At 43.8% G+C, this 17,155-nt stretch overlaps 1 protein-coding gene across 2 annotated transcripts in view; it reads right to left on the reverse strand.

The window, feature by feature from the left end:
• The window catches only part of AHRR (aryl hydrocarbon receptor repressor), a 50,079-nt gene that overhangs the window by 22,337 nt on the left and 10,587 nt on the right, over positions 1-17,155 (reverse strand). For both annotated transcript variants that reach the window (XM_081836291.1, XM_081836292.1), the window contains one exon: positions 10,792-10,973. In XM_081836291.1, the coding sequence (XP_081692417.1) occupies positions 10,792-10,973 (182 nt within the window). The remainder of the gene's footprint in view (positions 1-10,791; positions 10,974-17,155) is intronic.

Raw genomic sequence — 17,155 nt, forward strand, 5'->3', positions numbered from 1 at the left:
TATGAGTGTGAGTGTGTGTGAAGTTTGTACAAACTGAATGATTGGGGTGGGGGGTTCCTGCTACAGGGTCATGGGAGGCGGGGTATTGTTAAATGGGCATGGTTTAAGAGGATGGGTCTACAAAAACAGTGCCTACAAGATTGGCACTGTTTTTAGTTACACCACTGTTCTGTTATTGAGTGTGCCAAGCAACAAAAAGCCTTGCTCTTTCTTGGTGCCCCTGAAGTGGGAAAGGTGGGCTGCAGCTTGAGATGCCAGAAATTCCAGGTGGTGCTAAATGCCGCAGCCAGACTGTTGGTGGGGGCAGGCTGACTCCTGCCAGAACATTACTGAAACGGCTGCCCATAGCTACTGTGCAAAGCTCAAGGTTCTTGCATTACTTTTAAAGGTCCTTAGTAACTGGGTTCTAGCACGCCTTAAGGACGTCTTTCTTCCTTATATGCCTGCCAGATCCCTGAGGCCTTTGGGGAAGTCACTGCTCACCAGCTTCCATGGTTCGGACACAGGGCCTGCATCCACCAGGAGCCATGGGTTCGGTACTGTGGGCCCAATTCTGTCAGACTCCCTCCTGGCTCAGAACAGACAGGCTCCTTTCCTGTTGAACCTCCCTTGCTTCGTGAAGATATTTTTATTTTGGCAGACATTCTAAGTAAGTTTTCTTGTTATATGATCAATTTTACTGATTTTATCTTCATTATAGCTGTTGTAAGCTGTGACTGTGAACACAACTTAAAAGGGATAGAAATTATTGAAATAAAAAGATAGACAGAAGTCGTTCACTTTTCATGAAAATGCCAGAAAGATTTCTAGAAGGTGATTTTAAACACATGAGGCTTTTAAAGAATTCTTATTTCTAATGAACTGAACTATTTTCCTTTTAGAAATTACTCTTAAGTATTTGCATTTAATAACCTTGTCTGATACCTTGTTTTGATATAAGGAACAACTACAGGTAGGACACCTAGTGGTGATTATACAGCTCTGCATAAAAATCTCATTAGCAATACAGCATTGGGGAGTATTCAGAGTGATATAATCTCTCTCCCAATGAAGTGTTTTCCAAAAAATACACCAGCACAAAAATGCAAATACTTCAAAAATTAGTTTTCTGAAACTTTTCATCCACACTATTTACATCTAGAGCGCTTTAAGTTCCACTTCTTCAAAGAAGTAGTAAGTTTCTTACTATTCACACAGAGCAAATATTCCTTAGGTCAGTGGTTTTCAACCAGGGTGCCGTGGCACCCTGGCGTGCCTTGAATGGTGGCCAGGGGTGATGCGGGCAACACTGGCCTCCGTTTCTCCTCCCTCCCCTCCCTCCTCTGTTGCCCTCTTGTGTCTCTGCCTCCCAAAGGCTTGTACAACTGTTTGTTGCAGCAGCCCAGGCTACACGTCCCCCAGGTGAATGGTGTCTCTGGGGCTGGTTACCAGCAGCCAAGGTAACCTCAGACTAAACAAGCAAGCGGGTGAGAAAGCCCAGCCAGCCTTTGCTGTTGGGAATGGACAGACAAGTCCCAGGCCCCTGTGGGGCAGGTGGGAGGGCAGCTCAGAGACCAGGGGCGGCAGCAGTGGCCGCCCGGAGGATTCTCAAGGAGAGGAGGCTGAGGAAACACTCCACAGGGGAGGCTATTCGAAAAAGGGTGAGGGGCTGCCTGCTCTACAAGCAAGGGGTGACATAATTGGGCTCCTGAGCCCCACAGGGGAGCCACAGAAATAATGTAGTTGGTCAAGGGAGCCGTGGACACAAAAAGCTATATGTGGCCCCCCAAGCCAAAAATAAATAAACAGAAGAGAATGAATGGATGATAGATTAACAAGGAGAGAGATGGGGTATGGGGAGAGAGAAAGAAAATGAAAATATGATGGGTGGATGAAGGGGGCTGCTCTCTGACACCGGTATGTGTCCCCCAACCACTCTTCCCGCACAATGAATACAGTCTTTGAACCCCAAAATATTGCTAATCCTCATTAGGCAAAGTGGGACAGCTGCACGGGGAGAGCAGCCCTCGTTGTCCTCCCTGGGCCACCTAAGCTATCCAGCTGCCCTTCTAGAAGATGGAGGACGTTGACCCATCCTCAACGGAATTACAATTTCTTCCCCTCAAACACACACCGACAATTGTGGGAATTTTAAGATTAAAGGAGGCATGGTTTTTACACTGCTTGACTGTAGTAAAACTTCTAAGCGGACTGCAAGAAATAGGAAATTTATCAATAAGAACTTAAAATTATTTAAACGTTTAAAAATGATTAAAAGTAAAAAGAGACTAATATACACTGATGTCAACATGTTTGGAGTGGCCCATCTAAAAATGTAAACAGGCAGGGAGGCCCAGTGTGTAGGTACCACCGCAATAACTAACAACTGCAGATTAACAAACCAGTTCCACAGACTGAAACTGTCAAGTGGGCACATAAACTGACCTGAACTTGTTAAGGGCTTTGCACACTAATATTGATGCCTTGAACTTGGCCTGGTAACAGATCAACCCCGTGCAGATCTCTGAGCAAATGTGCCTTACTCCAGGCAGCAACTATGCCGCAATATTCTGGACTAATATTCTGCACTAATTGCAGTTTCCTGATCAAGTGCAAGTGATTATTCTCAAGGATACGCAGTAGCAGCAACTCGTTTTGTTGCTGTTAAAAAGTGTGGCACTTACTTGCAACAACTCCATGGTGAGTACCGGAACCTATTTTTCTAGGGGGGAAAGCACTGCATATAGATATTAAATAGCTCTGGGATAAAATAGTGCTCTATGGCACCTCAAACGGAGTTTGGATCTAGTGTAACTTTACTCCAGCTTAACTTACAATGGCTTGTTTTGCATTCGTTTCTTGTGCATCAGATTGCTTCCCTAATAATTATTAAATTCTCAAGGATGAAAATATGACAACACATTTATGCTGTGTAAGGTGCCCCCCATTAAATGTGGCATGTAAAATACACTTAATATCTCAACATGTATACTTAAAGAAGAGAATAGCGTTAAAGCACATTCGTTTTTCTTTTCATTTGTTTCATTGTTATGTTTTTGCAACTAATATATCACATTCAACCAGCTTAAGTTTCATTGTCTTGATTTTGTCCCTAACATAACATTTCTTCTCAGTACACCAAACAAGGAAGCAAAACTATCAATACAATAAGGGCTCATTATTCTCTCATTTTCTTAAAGAGGTCTTCAACTGAACTTTACCAAAAAAATTAAAGAAATTCTGAGGCAACGTGCAGGACATGCTTCATGTATTGCTCATGTGTAAATTGCCATTCTGAAAACCTGTTGCCAGATCATGAAACTCTGGAAAATTATCTTTAAAATGATATAGAACACCTTAAGTATATAGAGGCCTGCAATGCACATGGGGTTACATTCCAGGGATCACGCTTAAAGCCAAAATTATCTTTCCTGGAACCCCCCTCCATCTCCACCCCTTTTCAATTATTTTAATTATTATTTTATATTATTATTAATTATTTTATATTATTATTAATTATTATTATTTTAACTCCCCTCCCCCAATGTGTAAAGCTAAATGCGCACAAGTTAAATGTGCATGAGTTGCAGGCTTACTGTATATGAAAATGAAAATTGTGTCTGTAGCATGACATTTTCATAGAATAGACAAGAAGCAAAAAATGATTTAAAAATTTTCACAACCCTTTAGCTCACCCCACTAATTTAATCAGGGGATTAATCAACCATCTAATGTTTTAAGCCCTAGTATCTAGTAATAGATTCTGCCATGTATAAAAAGAGAAGGTAAAGGGACCCCTGACAGTTAAGTCCAGTCGCGAATTGTCCACTCTGCAGACATGGGTCATGTGGCCAGCATAACTAAGCTGCTTCTAGCACAGAGGAACACCGAAACCGGAGCAGCGCACGGAAACGCCGTTTAACGTCCCACCAGAGCGGTACCTATTTATCTACTTGCACTGGCGTGCTTTCGAACTGCTAGGTTGGTAGGAGCTGAGACCGAGCAACAGGAGCTCACCCCATCGTGGGGATTCGAACCACTGAGCTTCTGATTGGCAAGCCCAAGAGGCTCAGTGGTTTAGACCACAGTGCCACCCGCGTCCCCATGAAAAGAGAAAACTTTAACCAAAAACCCTCCCTTCCTTCCATCCATTATGCAACCAATCTTTTCTCTTCGTGAGGAGACCTCAGAGGAAAAGACTAGGGCTAGCTAAGACTTCCTCCCAAGCAGCAGTGAGAGGAGTCTGCCATTGGCCAAGCGCACAATATGGGACCAGGGTATTTGAGGAACACCTTCTTCCACATGAATCTGCTCACCGGTTGAGATCAGCAATGGAAGTTCTGTGCAATGTTCAGAAGCTGCCAAGAGGTTCAGCTAGTGCTGAGGTGAAACAGGTTTTTCTCGTTGGTGACACCTAGGAATTGCAATCCTCTCCCCCAGGCAGCGGCGTAGCGTGGGTTGTCAGCACCCGGGGCAAGGCAAGTAATTTGCGCCCCCTAACCCGGGGCAAGGCAAGTAATTTGCGCCCCCTAACCCCTAACCTGCCGCCGCTGCCAGCTTCTTCTTGCTGCTGCCTGGGCTGGTCGGGTGTGGTTCTCTCCCGCGCTCAGCGCTGCGCTGGGCGGCCGCTGCACTGTCCCTCCCCCAGATAGTCCCTCCCTCCCTCTCTCTCCGCTCCGCACCACAACGCACGCCTGGCACCCTCCCCCTCCACAGTGGGCGGCGACCCGGCAGCTCGGATCGGATTCACACAGCCAGCACTGCAGTGAGAGAGAGTGAGTGAGCCAGGTAGGGACAGAGAGCTGCGAGTGCGAGCGCGCCCCCCAAAAATGTTGCGCCCGGTGCGGCTGGCCCCCCCTGCACCCACCACGCTACGCCACTGCCCCCAGGACACTCATTAGGACCTCATTTTACAGACATTCTGAAGTTCAGCGAAAATGGTTTTGTTTGGAGTAGGTGGTTTTTTTAAAAAAAAATTCAGGTTTGCTGCTTCGCTTCTGCTGTTTTTTTCCTGCCAAGTTTTGATTTATCATTTTATATGCATGTTAATTTTGAAGACTTTTGGTGAAAACGCCATATAACCATATAAACATAAAGAGATGAATTGGCCGCTAGATAGAGAAGAAGGTAACAGGAAGGCACTGCTGTTCATCCCCACTTCTGTCCATTATTATCTGTTTATCCCAAAACGGTTGCTGTCTCAGATCAGTCCTGATTTTAATTAATAGATATATACATGCACCTTAACAAGAATTCTGGAAATACACCTGCCAGGACACGAAACTTTAAAAATTAAATTAAATTAAATTAAATTAAATTAAGGATTGAGGATGAGACAGCCAGTACTATTGGTTGGAAAGGTGAATGATCTTGGATGGTTAAGGAATAATGATATTGGATGCAATGGAGCATCCTCTAATTGTTTACTCCATTTGTACATAACTGATACTATTTTGTAGGCGGCAGGAGATAATTTTGTGCATGGCAACATTGCACATATTGTTGTAATTACGTAAGCCTGACGTGTAAGGTTTCTACACATAAGTCAACATTGGCATACTTCAACTTCTATTGAAAATATTTTCAGATGGTGAAACACCAGACACTTCGTTAACAAAATATTCTAAATTGTTTCTAAATCTGCAAGATGCCTCATCATGCACATCAATGAACATTTGATTTAAATTATACAGTGCGCCAAAATGTAGCTCATTCCATTCCAACATTCAAGACAGTAAAGTTCTGTTTGTTCTGGAACCAAAATCATTGGCTTATTTTTTAATTGCAAGATCATTGCTTATGGAGAACTATAGTCTGCCTCTGTGTGTGCTATCACCAGCTCTTGCTAATAGATTGCAGGTGGGATGGGGAGTTGTACAGTTTATTGGATTTAGAAAATCCTGTTGGCACCCTTGCCTATGGTTGTCAAATGTTGAGGACATCAACCACCTAACACCTCCATGAGTATACAATCTCTGGACCTTAATAAAGGCCCAAGCAGAAGACGCCAAAGAAAAAAGAAGAGAAGAAAACAAAGAAGAGAGATTACAACAAAAAAGAAAGAAAAAGAGAAAAGGAGAAAGAGAAGCAGGAATACGAAGAGAGCGAGAGAAAAGAAGAAAAAGAAACAATAAAGAAATATAAAAGGACCTCTGCTAGTTTTCCATCTGCTAGTTACATAAAAAGGGGGAAAATATTTCTAACATTCAGTCCATGGTAATATCCATCTTCTCCACTTTCTGTTAAACAATATTTCTTTTACGTAAATGTGTCTCGAATTCATTCCCACTCAAGTCCAAGAGGGATTCCCAAATTGTTGTTGTTGTTGTTGTTGTTGTTATTGGTAAATGTCAACTGTGCTTTTTGTTTAATATCAATTTTAACTCCATTAATTCCCACCACAATTCCTCCATATTGAGTACTAGTAAATTCTTTTGTCCATTTCCATGTTAAAATCTCTCTACTGTGATCACATACTGGAATAATATTGCACAATTCTTTTCTTGTTATATATCCTTTAGTTTATGCCCAGTTCCATATATTCAAATTCCATTTCCTTTCGTGCTTCCATTCCCTGTATTGTTTAACATAGTATTCCGATCTCCTCCTCTAGGACTATCCACTTACGTTTCTTCCATTCTTTTTCCATACATATTAGTAGCATCATTCTATGAATTTGCTCCAAATCGTATGCAGAATACTTTCTCTCTGCTAGAACTGAAGAAAGGCCAGGACGGAAGTTTTTCCAAAGATTTTTCTCTCTCTCAACATCATTGATATGATTAATGCCAGATCCAGATGACCATTTATGGTTTTATCTTCCCCTTCTCCTCCAAGCCTCTGTATGAAAGGCATTTCCATTTCACCATCTGCTTTCTCCAATTCTGCTGTTTCATCATCCAGTCCTGCCAGGTTTTCATCAATTTTGTCTGAAGCCTCTAAGTAATCTCTAGTTCCATTTTCCATTTCATCTCTCTCTGATTCATTTTCTTTCCCCCTTTCATCAAACATTAATTCCAATCATTTTTAGTTGTTCAGCCATCAACTATTGAACAATACCAACAGTCACTGGAAGATCCAAAGGTACATTTGCCACACTGGATGCAAGCAAAGAAATATCTCTAAGCTGTATTTTTCCTTCCCTAAAAATGTTTAAGAAAGAGAGGGTGCAGACCTGATACTCACAACGGGTTCTTACATAGTGTTTGGGTGAGATGTTGGTTCCTCAGCTCACCACCTTGTTTTAGCCCCTGACTAAGCCCCCAGGTGCAGACAGCAGAAAACGGCTTTGATCAGAGCATTTGAGGTCTTTATCTCAGAACGCTTTGATAATCAGACCTTCAGTCTGATTACCATCAATCACATAATTGTCCAGGACCTTCCCAATAAATTTCACCTTATGCTTCTCCCTCAACTGTCCCATCCCCTGACATTTCTCCTTACTCTGGACATATTAACTATGTTGGACTACAACTCCCATCATCCCTAGCTACCAGGACCGGTGGTCAGATTATAGGGGTTGTAGTCTAACAACATCTGGGAACCCAGGTTTAAGAAAGGCTGAACTGGCTCCATGGCTGTTGGTTCATCACTATCTGACAAGAACTGTATAACTCTAAAAGGCCTTTGGTCTAGGGTACCCAGGACCAGCCCAAGACAATTTGGCACCCGAGGCAAACCTCAAAATGGTGCCCTCCTGCCAGGGAAGAAGGTGTGAGTGAACATCTGCATCAGAAACGAAGGAGGAATAAAGCTCTACATTGGGAACAAGGGTGGGAGGAGACCAGTACAGTGGTACCTCAGGTTAAGAACTGAATTCGTTCCGGAGGTCCATTCTTAACCTGAAACTGTTCTTAACCTGAGGTACCACTTTAGCTAATGGGGCCTCCCGTTGTCGCCATGCAATTTCTGTTCTCATCCTGAAGCAAAGTTCTTAACCCGAGGTACTATTTCTGGGTTAGCGGAGTCTGTAACCTGAAGCATCTGTAACCTGAGGTACCACTGTAGTGGCTCCTATTTGCCAAGTGGTGGCACTGGATGGGAGCAGCCGAGGAGGCGGCAGATCCAACCTCCAAGGAACACGCTGCAGCCATTGTGGTTTCTGCTGCCTGAGGAGGTTGCCCCCCCTTTCCTCATGGGTGGGCCAGCCCTGAAGATGGCTACTAGGATGTGTGCATGTGTACATGCCACTGCTTGTTTTGTTTGCAATGCGATTTTTAAATTTGGTTTTTAAGCAGCCGTATTAGTTAATTGTGAGGTTTTTAAAATTGTAATTACGGTCGTCTTATTTTCCAGTATAATTTTGTAACAGGTTGTAAGGCACTTTTGTCTAAAAGTTCTCAAAAAGCAACTTAGAAATGTGAATATTAATATAAAAACCAAGCAAACCTGTGTGTGTACTGTGCTTCTTCAAACAGACAGACACACACACACTCCATACCGCAGGTTGTGGCTCACATTATCAAGTGCTCTCACTTACAAACTTTAATAAGAGGACACAAACATATATAGCACTTCCAAGTATTCAATGCACTTCACAGATCAGCAGAGCGATCTTTACAGGAACCTTTTAGTACAGGGCATGATGACCCCTCTGTCCACACTGCACGGCTTTTATAAAAAATCTGCCCAGTTTCAGTTGCGCACGTTGTTATTCGGCAGCCACAGATTATCAAATCCCAGCATAATAATATGAAATATGCATGACCTGCAGCATGCAGCCATTTTGCTCCATAGGCGCCGACTCCATGGGGCCTGAGGGGGCCCGAGCCCCCTCAAAAAATTCGTTTGGGGGGGCTCAGCCCCCCCAATAATTTAAGAAAATTATTAGTTATATTATGCTTTGTAAAATCACAAAATTATGTTGGTATTTTTTATTTTCCTTGTTTGACGATAGTTACCTTTAAAAATACATTCAGTAATGAGTTAAAACAAAGCCACTCCCGATCTAGAGAGGGGGTGGGGTTGCGGGCTCTCGACCCATCAACAATCTCGTGGGGCTGGCGTCAGCCCCGCGAGAAGCGGGGATTCCCCCTAGCTCATTAATATTCACCGCCCACGGCGGCAGCCAATTGGCTGCCGCAAAGGGCGGGCCCTCACAGGTTCACTTAAGTCGGGGCAGCCCGGGGCTCGCCCCTTTCGTTCCCCCAGCAGCAGCGGTTTGGAGGTCTTGGGCCCCCCCAATATTTTTTATAAGTCGGCATGGGCCCCCGCCCCCCCCAATATTTTTTATAAGTCGGCGCCCCTGCTTTGCTCTTCCTTTCGTGCAAGTGGCAAAGCAAGCCAGGAAACCTCAGTAACCATAACTTCCTGTTATGTCTGAACCAGAAACTGTGGTTAATGTCTTCTAAACAAGCTAAGATTGAGAGGCAAACTTTAAACCATGGTTTCATACTTGGGGCTTGTTTGAAAGCTATTCATCGTAGTTCCCCAATTCCAATGCGGCAGGAAGTTGACTGCAGCTCCCAGCCTTGTTTGCAGCGTGCGAGAGCCTGTAGTCACGCATATTGTGGCTTATTACCTACTTATTTAACCAAGATTTAATTGTTCAGATGCAGCTAGCCTTGCACAATGCAATGCTATGCACATCTAATCAGAAGTATGAATTCAGTGGTATTAAACACACTCTATACTAATAATTCCTCCATGACACTGGAAGCTACAGCCCAGGATAGCCGGTAGGACGATGGACAGGGCAGAGGGCGAGGCAGCAAACATCCAGCTGAGCGAAGGGTAGGCAAAGCCAAAGGTCACAAGAAGCAAAGCCTATAAGGCCTGGGCATCCCATTTCTGGGGGTGTCACAGCAAATGCTCCAAACACATAAACAAGCATATATCATCATCATCATCATCATCATCATCATCATCATCATCCTACATTTTTATTTACCGTATTTTTTGCTCTATAAGACTCACTTTTTCCCTCCTAAAAAGGAAGGGGAAATGTGTGTGCGTCTTATGGAGTGAATGCAGGCTGCGCAGCTATCCCAGAAGCCAGAACAGCAAGAGGGATTGCTGCTTTCACTGCGCAGCGATCCCTCTTGCTGTTCTGGCTTCTGAGATTCAGAATATATTTTTTTATTGCTTTCCTCCTCCAAAAACTAGGTGCGTCTTGTGGTCTGGTGCGTCTTATAGAGCAAAAAATACGGTATACCCTTCCCTTCCCGGTTCAGAAACCGGGCTCAGGGTGGCTAACAACAAATTTAAAACACTTCAAAACACTTAATTATAAAAGCAGCATGAAATACTGTATAAAAACATGAATAACAATAAAAATCAAAAATCAATTCGATAATCCCCAGGGCTAGCTGGCTGAATTAGTCCTACTTGGGCCAGCGAGGAGGTCAGGGGAGAATTAGCTGTGGGGTCTCAGAGCAGGTGATCTTCATAAAAGGGAAGGGGGAGGGAAGAGAAGGGAAATAAAAGATCAGGCTGAATTCAAATTAAAGGCCAGGTGGAATAGCTCTGTCTTACAGGCCCTGCGGAAGGAAGTTAAATCCTGCAGGGCCCTGGTCTCATGGGACAGAGCATTCCACCAGGTCGGAGCCACCACTGAGAAGGCCCTGGCCCTGGTGGAGGATAGTCTGTCTTCCTTAGGGCCTGGGACCTGTAAACTGTGGTTATTCGTGGACCTTAAGGTCTTCTGCGGGGCAGACCAGGAGAGGCGATTCCATAGATACAAGGGCCCTAAGCCGCTAGCATCATGGAGCAGGTCCACTCTCCTGGTAGAGGTCTGGGTAGACATGGTCTCTGAGAACTTGTGCAATATTCCCTCAGACACCAAGAAAAGATTATTACGATTTGAAGCCTTACCTTGAAAGAAGCTTTTGACTCTAAGGTAACTGACGCTGAGACGCAAGACGGAGAGTTTGTCCAGTTTAGCTATTATGTCCGGTGGGAAAGGCAGGAGACTGGCCAGGTGATCTAACTCAGCATTCAAGCGATCTCTGTGTCTCTTTGAAGGATTAGACTTCCCATTCCCATGCACGGGCCTCCTGTTCGGGGAGAAAATGTGCTATGAAAAATCCACTCTCTTAAGCACACCGGCAATGACAGTTGCCAGTACAGTGGTGCCCTGCAAGACGAATGCCTCGCAAGACGGAAAACCCGCTAGACGAAAGGGTTTTCCGTTTTGGAGGTGCTTCGCAAAACGAATTTCCTATGGGCTTGCTTCGCAAGACGAAAATGTCTTGCGAGTTCCTGCAGGTTTTTTTCCCCTCCCCCCTTTTTCTAAGCCGCTAAGCCGCTTATCTGCTTATCCGATAAGCCGATAAGCCGCTAAAAGCCGCTAATAGCGCTAATCCGATAAGCTGTCAATGGTCTTGCTTCGCTAGACGAAGAGACTCACGGAACGGATTAATTTCGTCTTGCAAGGCACCACTGTATCCGCTCTCTAATACCAAAACAGAAGAAAATGATGGCCTCCTTGAAAAATGATTCTTATATAATGTGTAAATTAGGGGGTCATACACAAACGGCCTGGAGTGCCAGTTCTCTCAACCCAAACATTTCCACAGAAAAATCACCAATTCTGAAAGAGGTGTTAAACTGATGCTTAACTGGCAAAAATTCTCCCCGCTACCTTAATGTGTACCATCATCTCCCACTTCTTGTGTCACCAAATCCTTTCACAAACCTCTCCACTGCTCCCAGTGTCCAGTTTCTGTAGCTTCCAACAGAGTTATTCCATATCAAGTGATCCATTTTTTCACCTTGTGTATTTGAATTTTCTTAATATTTTGTACCCTTGTTGAATTATCAAAACTAAGTTTAAATCTAACATTTTAATTTTTTATCTCATCCTGTTTTTGAGTTATGAGGGTTTGAAATTTAAAGAGAGAGAGAGAGAGAGAGAGAGAGAGAGAGAGAGAGAGAATATTTTGGCCTTGCCAGATTACACAACAACCTTAAAAACTCAGCCCAGAATTTCAAAACTAAATATACTGATCTCTTCAGAACTTCATGGGCTTTAATATGATACATGATGTGCTTACTTTAAATTTTAAAGTTACAAAATTTAGAATTTTAAAAAGTGATTTTAAAAAATGATTAAAAATTTCCAAAATTTGTATTGATTATTTAATATTTCTAAGAACTACCCTCAAAATTTCATCTTGGGATCTCAATGGGATCACATTCAAAAAAATATTTTGAATATACATGTCTGCTTTATTGGGTTAGTTTAGGATAAATGGGTCTTCTTGGATTAAAATATAACAGAATAAACAAGACATCAAACTACAGTATCAGTTGCTTCAGGCATTTCTTTAGAAAGTTATTCAATTAAAAGCAGCAGCAGCAGCAGCAGCAATAATAATAATAATAATAATAATAATAATTTATTATTTATACCCCGCCCATCTGGCTGGGGTAACTTTATGAGTTTAGACAACCACTATTCTATTCTTACCTACACTCTGACACATAAAAGAAAGTTACAATAAAGTACCCCTTGGGTTAATATTTACAAAATTCAGACCCGAACTGCAAAAGCTTTGTTAGTGGTTGAAACATAGACTGAATTCTTTAAAAATTGAGTTAGCCTCAAAATCCTTATACATTTTAAAGATAATGATAGCGAAATACTTGTGTTGAAGGAACAAGAAGAAAAGTATGGAGAATACCTAGACTACGATCTTACACCAATTTAAAGTCTGGCGTGTACCTTTAATATACAGGACACTAAGAGAAATTGTTCACTCTATTGCCTTAAAGCAGACTGAAGCTGTTCTCTTCGTTTCCTCTGCTTGTTCTTCAGATCAGCACAACTTCAATTAATTACTGTTTGATGGAGCAGGGAATGGTTTTCCCCGGCCTATGCAATGGTTTTCACACTGTAGCTAGAAACAAATTAGGAACTGCTTAAGGATTCCAATTGGTGTGAAGTTGGTTGGAGAAACAACACAACCAGATGGTAGTATTTTGTAACAAAGTACAGTGGTACCTCATGAGCAATACAGTGGTACCTCAGGTTAAGTACTTAATTCATTCCAGAGGTCCGTTCTTAACCTGAAACTGTTCTTAACCTGAAGCATCACTTTAGCTAATGGGGCCTCCCGCTGCCGCTGCGCAGCCGGAGCACGATTTCTGTTCTCATCCTGAAGCAAAGTTCTTAACCCGAGGTACTATTTCTGGGTCAGCGGGATCTGTAACCTGAAGCGTATGTAACCTGAGGTACCACTGTACAGTGGTGCCTCGCAAGACGAAATTAATCCGTTCCGCGAGTCTCTTCGTCTAGTGGTTTTTTCGTCTTGCAAAGCAAGCCCATTGACGGCTTAGCGGATTAGCACTATTAGCGGCTTTTAGCGGCTTAGCGGATAAGCAGATAAGCGGCTTAGAAAAGGGGGGGGAAGGGAAAAAAACCCGCAGGAACTTGCAAGACATTTTCGTCTTGCAAAGCAAGCCCATAGGAAATTCGTTTTGCGAAGCACCTCCAAAACAAAAAACTCTTTCGTCTAGCGAGTTTTCCGTCTTGCGAGGCATTTCGTCTTGCGGGGCACCACTGTACAGAATACATATGCATTTTGAGTAAGCCATATGAACACAAATTGAAAACTCAGCATTAGAAACACAGTGAGTGCAAAGCAAATGGGAGTGTGGACACAGCCTGTGTCGTCTGCAGTCAAGCCATGGTTTTTAATTTATTTTACTATTTAATTTATTGCTTTTATATCCCACACTTTCCTCCATGGAGCTCAAGGTGGCTTAGATCAGGGGTCGGCAAGGTTTACCTTGCCTGGGCCGGTTCACTCCCGTGGAGATTGCTCTGTGGGCTGGATTTTCGGCTCCACGGAAGTGAGGCCCCGCTCCATGCTGTGCTGGTGTAGCGCAGTGAGCAGGTGGTATGGTTCAGAGGCAGCTTGTGGGCCGCAGGTTGCAGACCCCTGGCTTAGATGGTTCTCCCGCTGCTCATTTTATTTCCACAACAGCCCTGTGAGGTAGGCTAGGCTAAGACGCAATCCCTGACTCAAGGTCACCCAGCGAGCTTCGTGGTTCAGTGGGGGTTCGAACCCTGGTCTCCCAAGCTGTAGTCCCAACACTATAACCACTGCACCACACGGGTGCTTATTCCCCCCCCCCCCGTTTTATTAAATTTACTTAGTAACATAGCATTATTATATATATTCTATAAAACAAAGAATACAGAACAAAATTCATTCATACTACAATGCCTAACTACATAACATTAATATATATGGTTTCTGAAAAAAGGCTTACATAACAAAATCAATTCAAAATACCATCCGGTTTACTTCCCCCCCCCCTCCAGCCCCCCCCCCGATCAGGCCTTCCTTCTTCATATCTTTATCCATGTACACAGTCTGTTCATTCGAGCTTTTATGTTAGGGTTGGCTTCCCCTTTCTACCCAGTTCCTGTAAAATGCCCATTTATTTGTGATTCTTTGGCATTTATTTTCCCATCTATCCTCTGCCACTATCTGTGTGAATATTTCTGATTGTACGTATTCAAAAACATAATCATTCCATTTTTCCATATTCCATTTGGCCTTTTCTTTCCCAAAGCAATAACTGCCATTCTAGCTAGAATCATAATCTTGTACAACTCTTGCTTATTACTCTTTACTTTGTTATTTCCCAGTATTCCCGAAAATAACAAATCCCTATTAACCTCTATGTTTACAGTGGTGTCTCGCAAGATGAAATTAATTCGTTCTGCAAGTTTTTTCGTCTTGTGATTTTTTCGTCTTGCGAAGCACGGACTTTGGAAAAGCTTAAAAAATCACCAAAGTCTTCAAAAACCTCAAAAAAGGCTACCACACCGCGTGCTATGAGTTGCTCCTCGAAGTGAATGCACGGTTTTAAGAAAAAGGAAGCAAACTTGCAAGACAAAGGAAACAAACTTGCAAGACGTTTTCGTCTTGCGAAGCAAGCCCATTGGGAAATCCGTCTTGCGAAGCAACTCAAAAAACGAAAAACTCTTTCGTTTTGCGAGTTTTTCGTCTTTCGAGGCATTCGTCTTGCGAGGTACCACTGTATTTTAAATAATCCAGAAATTACCTTTATAATATTTTGCCAATATTCCTTAACCAGATTACATTCCCACCACATGTGTGAATTTATTCCTTTTTCCTGACCACAAAGCCAGCATTTGGGACTAAACCCTTTCACTATATACGCCATTTGTGGTGGAGTTCTATACCATTTTAATAAAAATTTTCTACTTAATTCTTTATACTTTTCTATTTTAATACTGTTTATATTCTTCATCAGTTCTTGAGCCGTGTTTGGATGGATCATACCTTCCTGCGCACGGGTGCTTATTTATTTAATTACAGGTGCATGGACAGAACAATGTTCACTGCAAATACAGGCCATGTGCAAAGGCTTAGACCTTCTTCCCACCATGACGTCCATGGGAATGGATGCCACTTCCCTACGCTGCAGCAATACTGATGCCAATGGGATCTTCCTTCTAAGCCTCACTGCAGCACAATGCAGGGTGTGTTTGCTCCTTGCAGCTGCAGGGTGGGGATGGGTTAAACCATGGGTAGGCAACTTAAGGCCCGGGGGCTGGATGCAGCCCAATCGCCTTCTCAATCCAGCCCGCAGATGGTCCGGGAATCAGCATGTTTTTACATGAGTAGAATGTGTCCTTTTATTTAAAATGCATCTCTGAGTTATTTGTGGGGGCTGTCTGGTGTTTTAACATGAGTAGAATGTGTGCTTTTATTTAAAATGCATCTCTGGGTTATTTGTGGGGCACAGGAATTCGTTCATATTTTTTTTCAAAATATAGTCTGGCCCCCCACAAGGTCTGAGTGGACTGGCCCACGGCTGAAAAAGGTTAAACTGAATTAAACTCCCTTCCCCATACGCTGAATTACCAATGAATGTTGCTCCCCCACGCCTACAAATACAGTGGTGCCCCGCAAGACGAACGCCTCGCAAGACGGAAAACCTGCTAGACGAAAGGGTTTTCCATTTTGGAGGAGCTTCGCAAAACGAATTTCCCTATGGGCTTGCTTCGCAAGACGAAAATGTATTGCGAGTTCCTGCGGGTTTTTCCCCTCCCCCCCTTTTCCTAAGCGCTAAGCCGCTTATCAGCTGATCCCCTAAAAGCCGCTAAACCGCTAATAGCGCTAATCCGCTAAGCTGTCAATGGGCTTGCTTCGCAAGACGAAAAAACCGCTATACGAAGAGCCTCACGGAACGGATTAATTTCATCTTGCGAGGCACCACTGTAAAGAAAAACCACAACAAAGAGATTAAAAGGAACTCAATTGGTGACATCCTGTGTAGTTTGGCTCTGTCATGACACTACCCAAAGGATCCTGGTGAGGCACACAGAATTTTGTCCACCCCTCAGGGAACTTCCATTCATAGATGTCAGGGGTTCAGGGAGAGAGACGCAGAGTGAGGGGGAAGGATTCCAGACTGACGAGGAAGAGGATGACAATGACCCAAGATTGTCCATGAGTCCGTCCAGTGAATCGGAGGACTCCCAAAAGGGAGCCCCTCTGGTCAAGCCAAGGGGAGCTAGAGGGGGAAGCAGTCAGGAGCAGGGAAAGGAAGGGGGAACCCCCAGTGGGAGTTGGAGAGCGAGACCGGCTGCTCCGCTGGAACGGAGTGAGGGGGGAGGAGTGACCAGTGTGTCAGAAGGAGCAGAACAGGAAGCAGAGAGGGGAAGGAGATCAGGGCAAAACGTGCTGCCGGAAGGGGAGGAAAGTAGTATTGAGGGCAGTGTAACTGTCGAAAGGAAGGTCAAGAGCAACGTAAGCGCGCCAAGTTCAAAATGGGAGGCGCGCGGAAATGAAGAGAGTCCTGGGGAGGAGCCTGGTCCCAAAGCCCGAAGGAGGGGGGAGGAGGCGGCAGAGGATTCAGCCTCGGGAGAGTCCCGAAGGGAGAGAACACAGGGGGGCAGAAAGACCCTGCGGAAAAGGAAAGAGAGAAAGAGGTGGACCAGTACAAGCCTCTTAAACTGGTGTCGAGGGGGGAGCGAGTCAGAGGGGACTTCAGCGGTCTAAGGGTAACAGACGTAGGGTCACGGACCTCGGATCTAAAGCTACTGATGTTCTTGAATAAAAGCTTTTGTACATAAGCTGGAGTGGACTTTGGTCTCTTGTGAGCTGGGACCACGGGTGACTCTGACAATAGAGTTGAAGTAATTGCAGTTAAATCTGCTTAAGCGTAATGATAACATACACAAGGAGAGCAC

The sequence above is a fragment of the Podarcis erhardii genome (assembly GCF_964252035.2).
Source record: "Podarcis erhardii genome assembly, chromosome: 13".
Taxonomy (NCBI): Eukaryota; Metazoa; Chordata; class Lepidosauria; order Squamata; family Lacertidae; genus Podarcis; species Podarcis erhardii.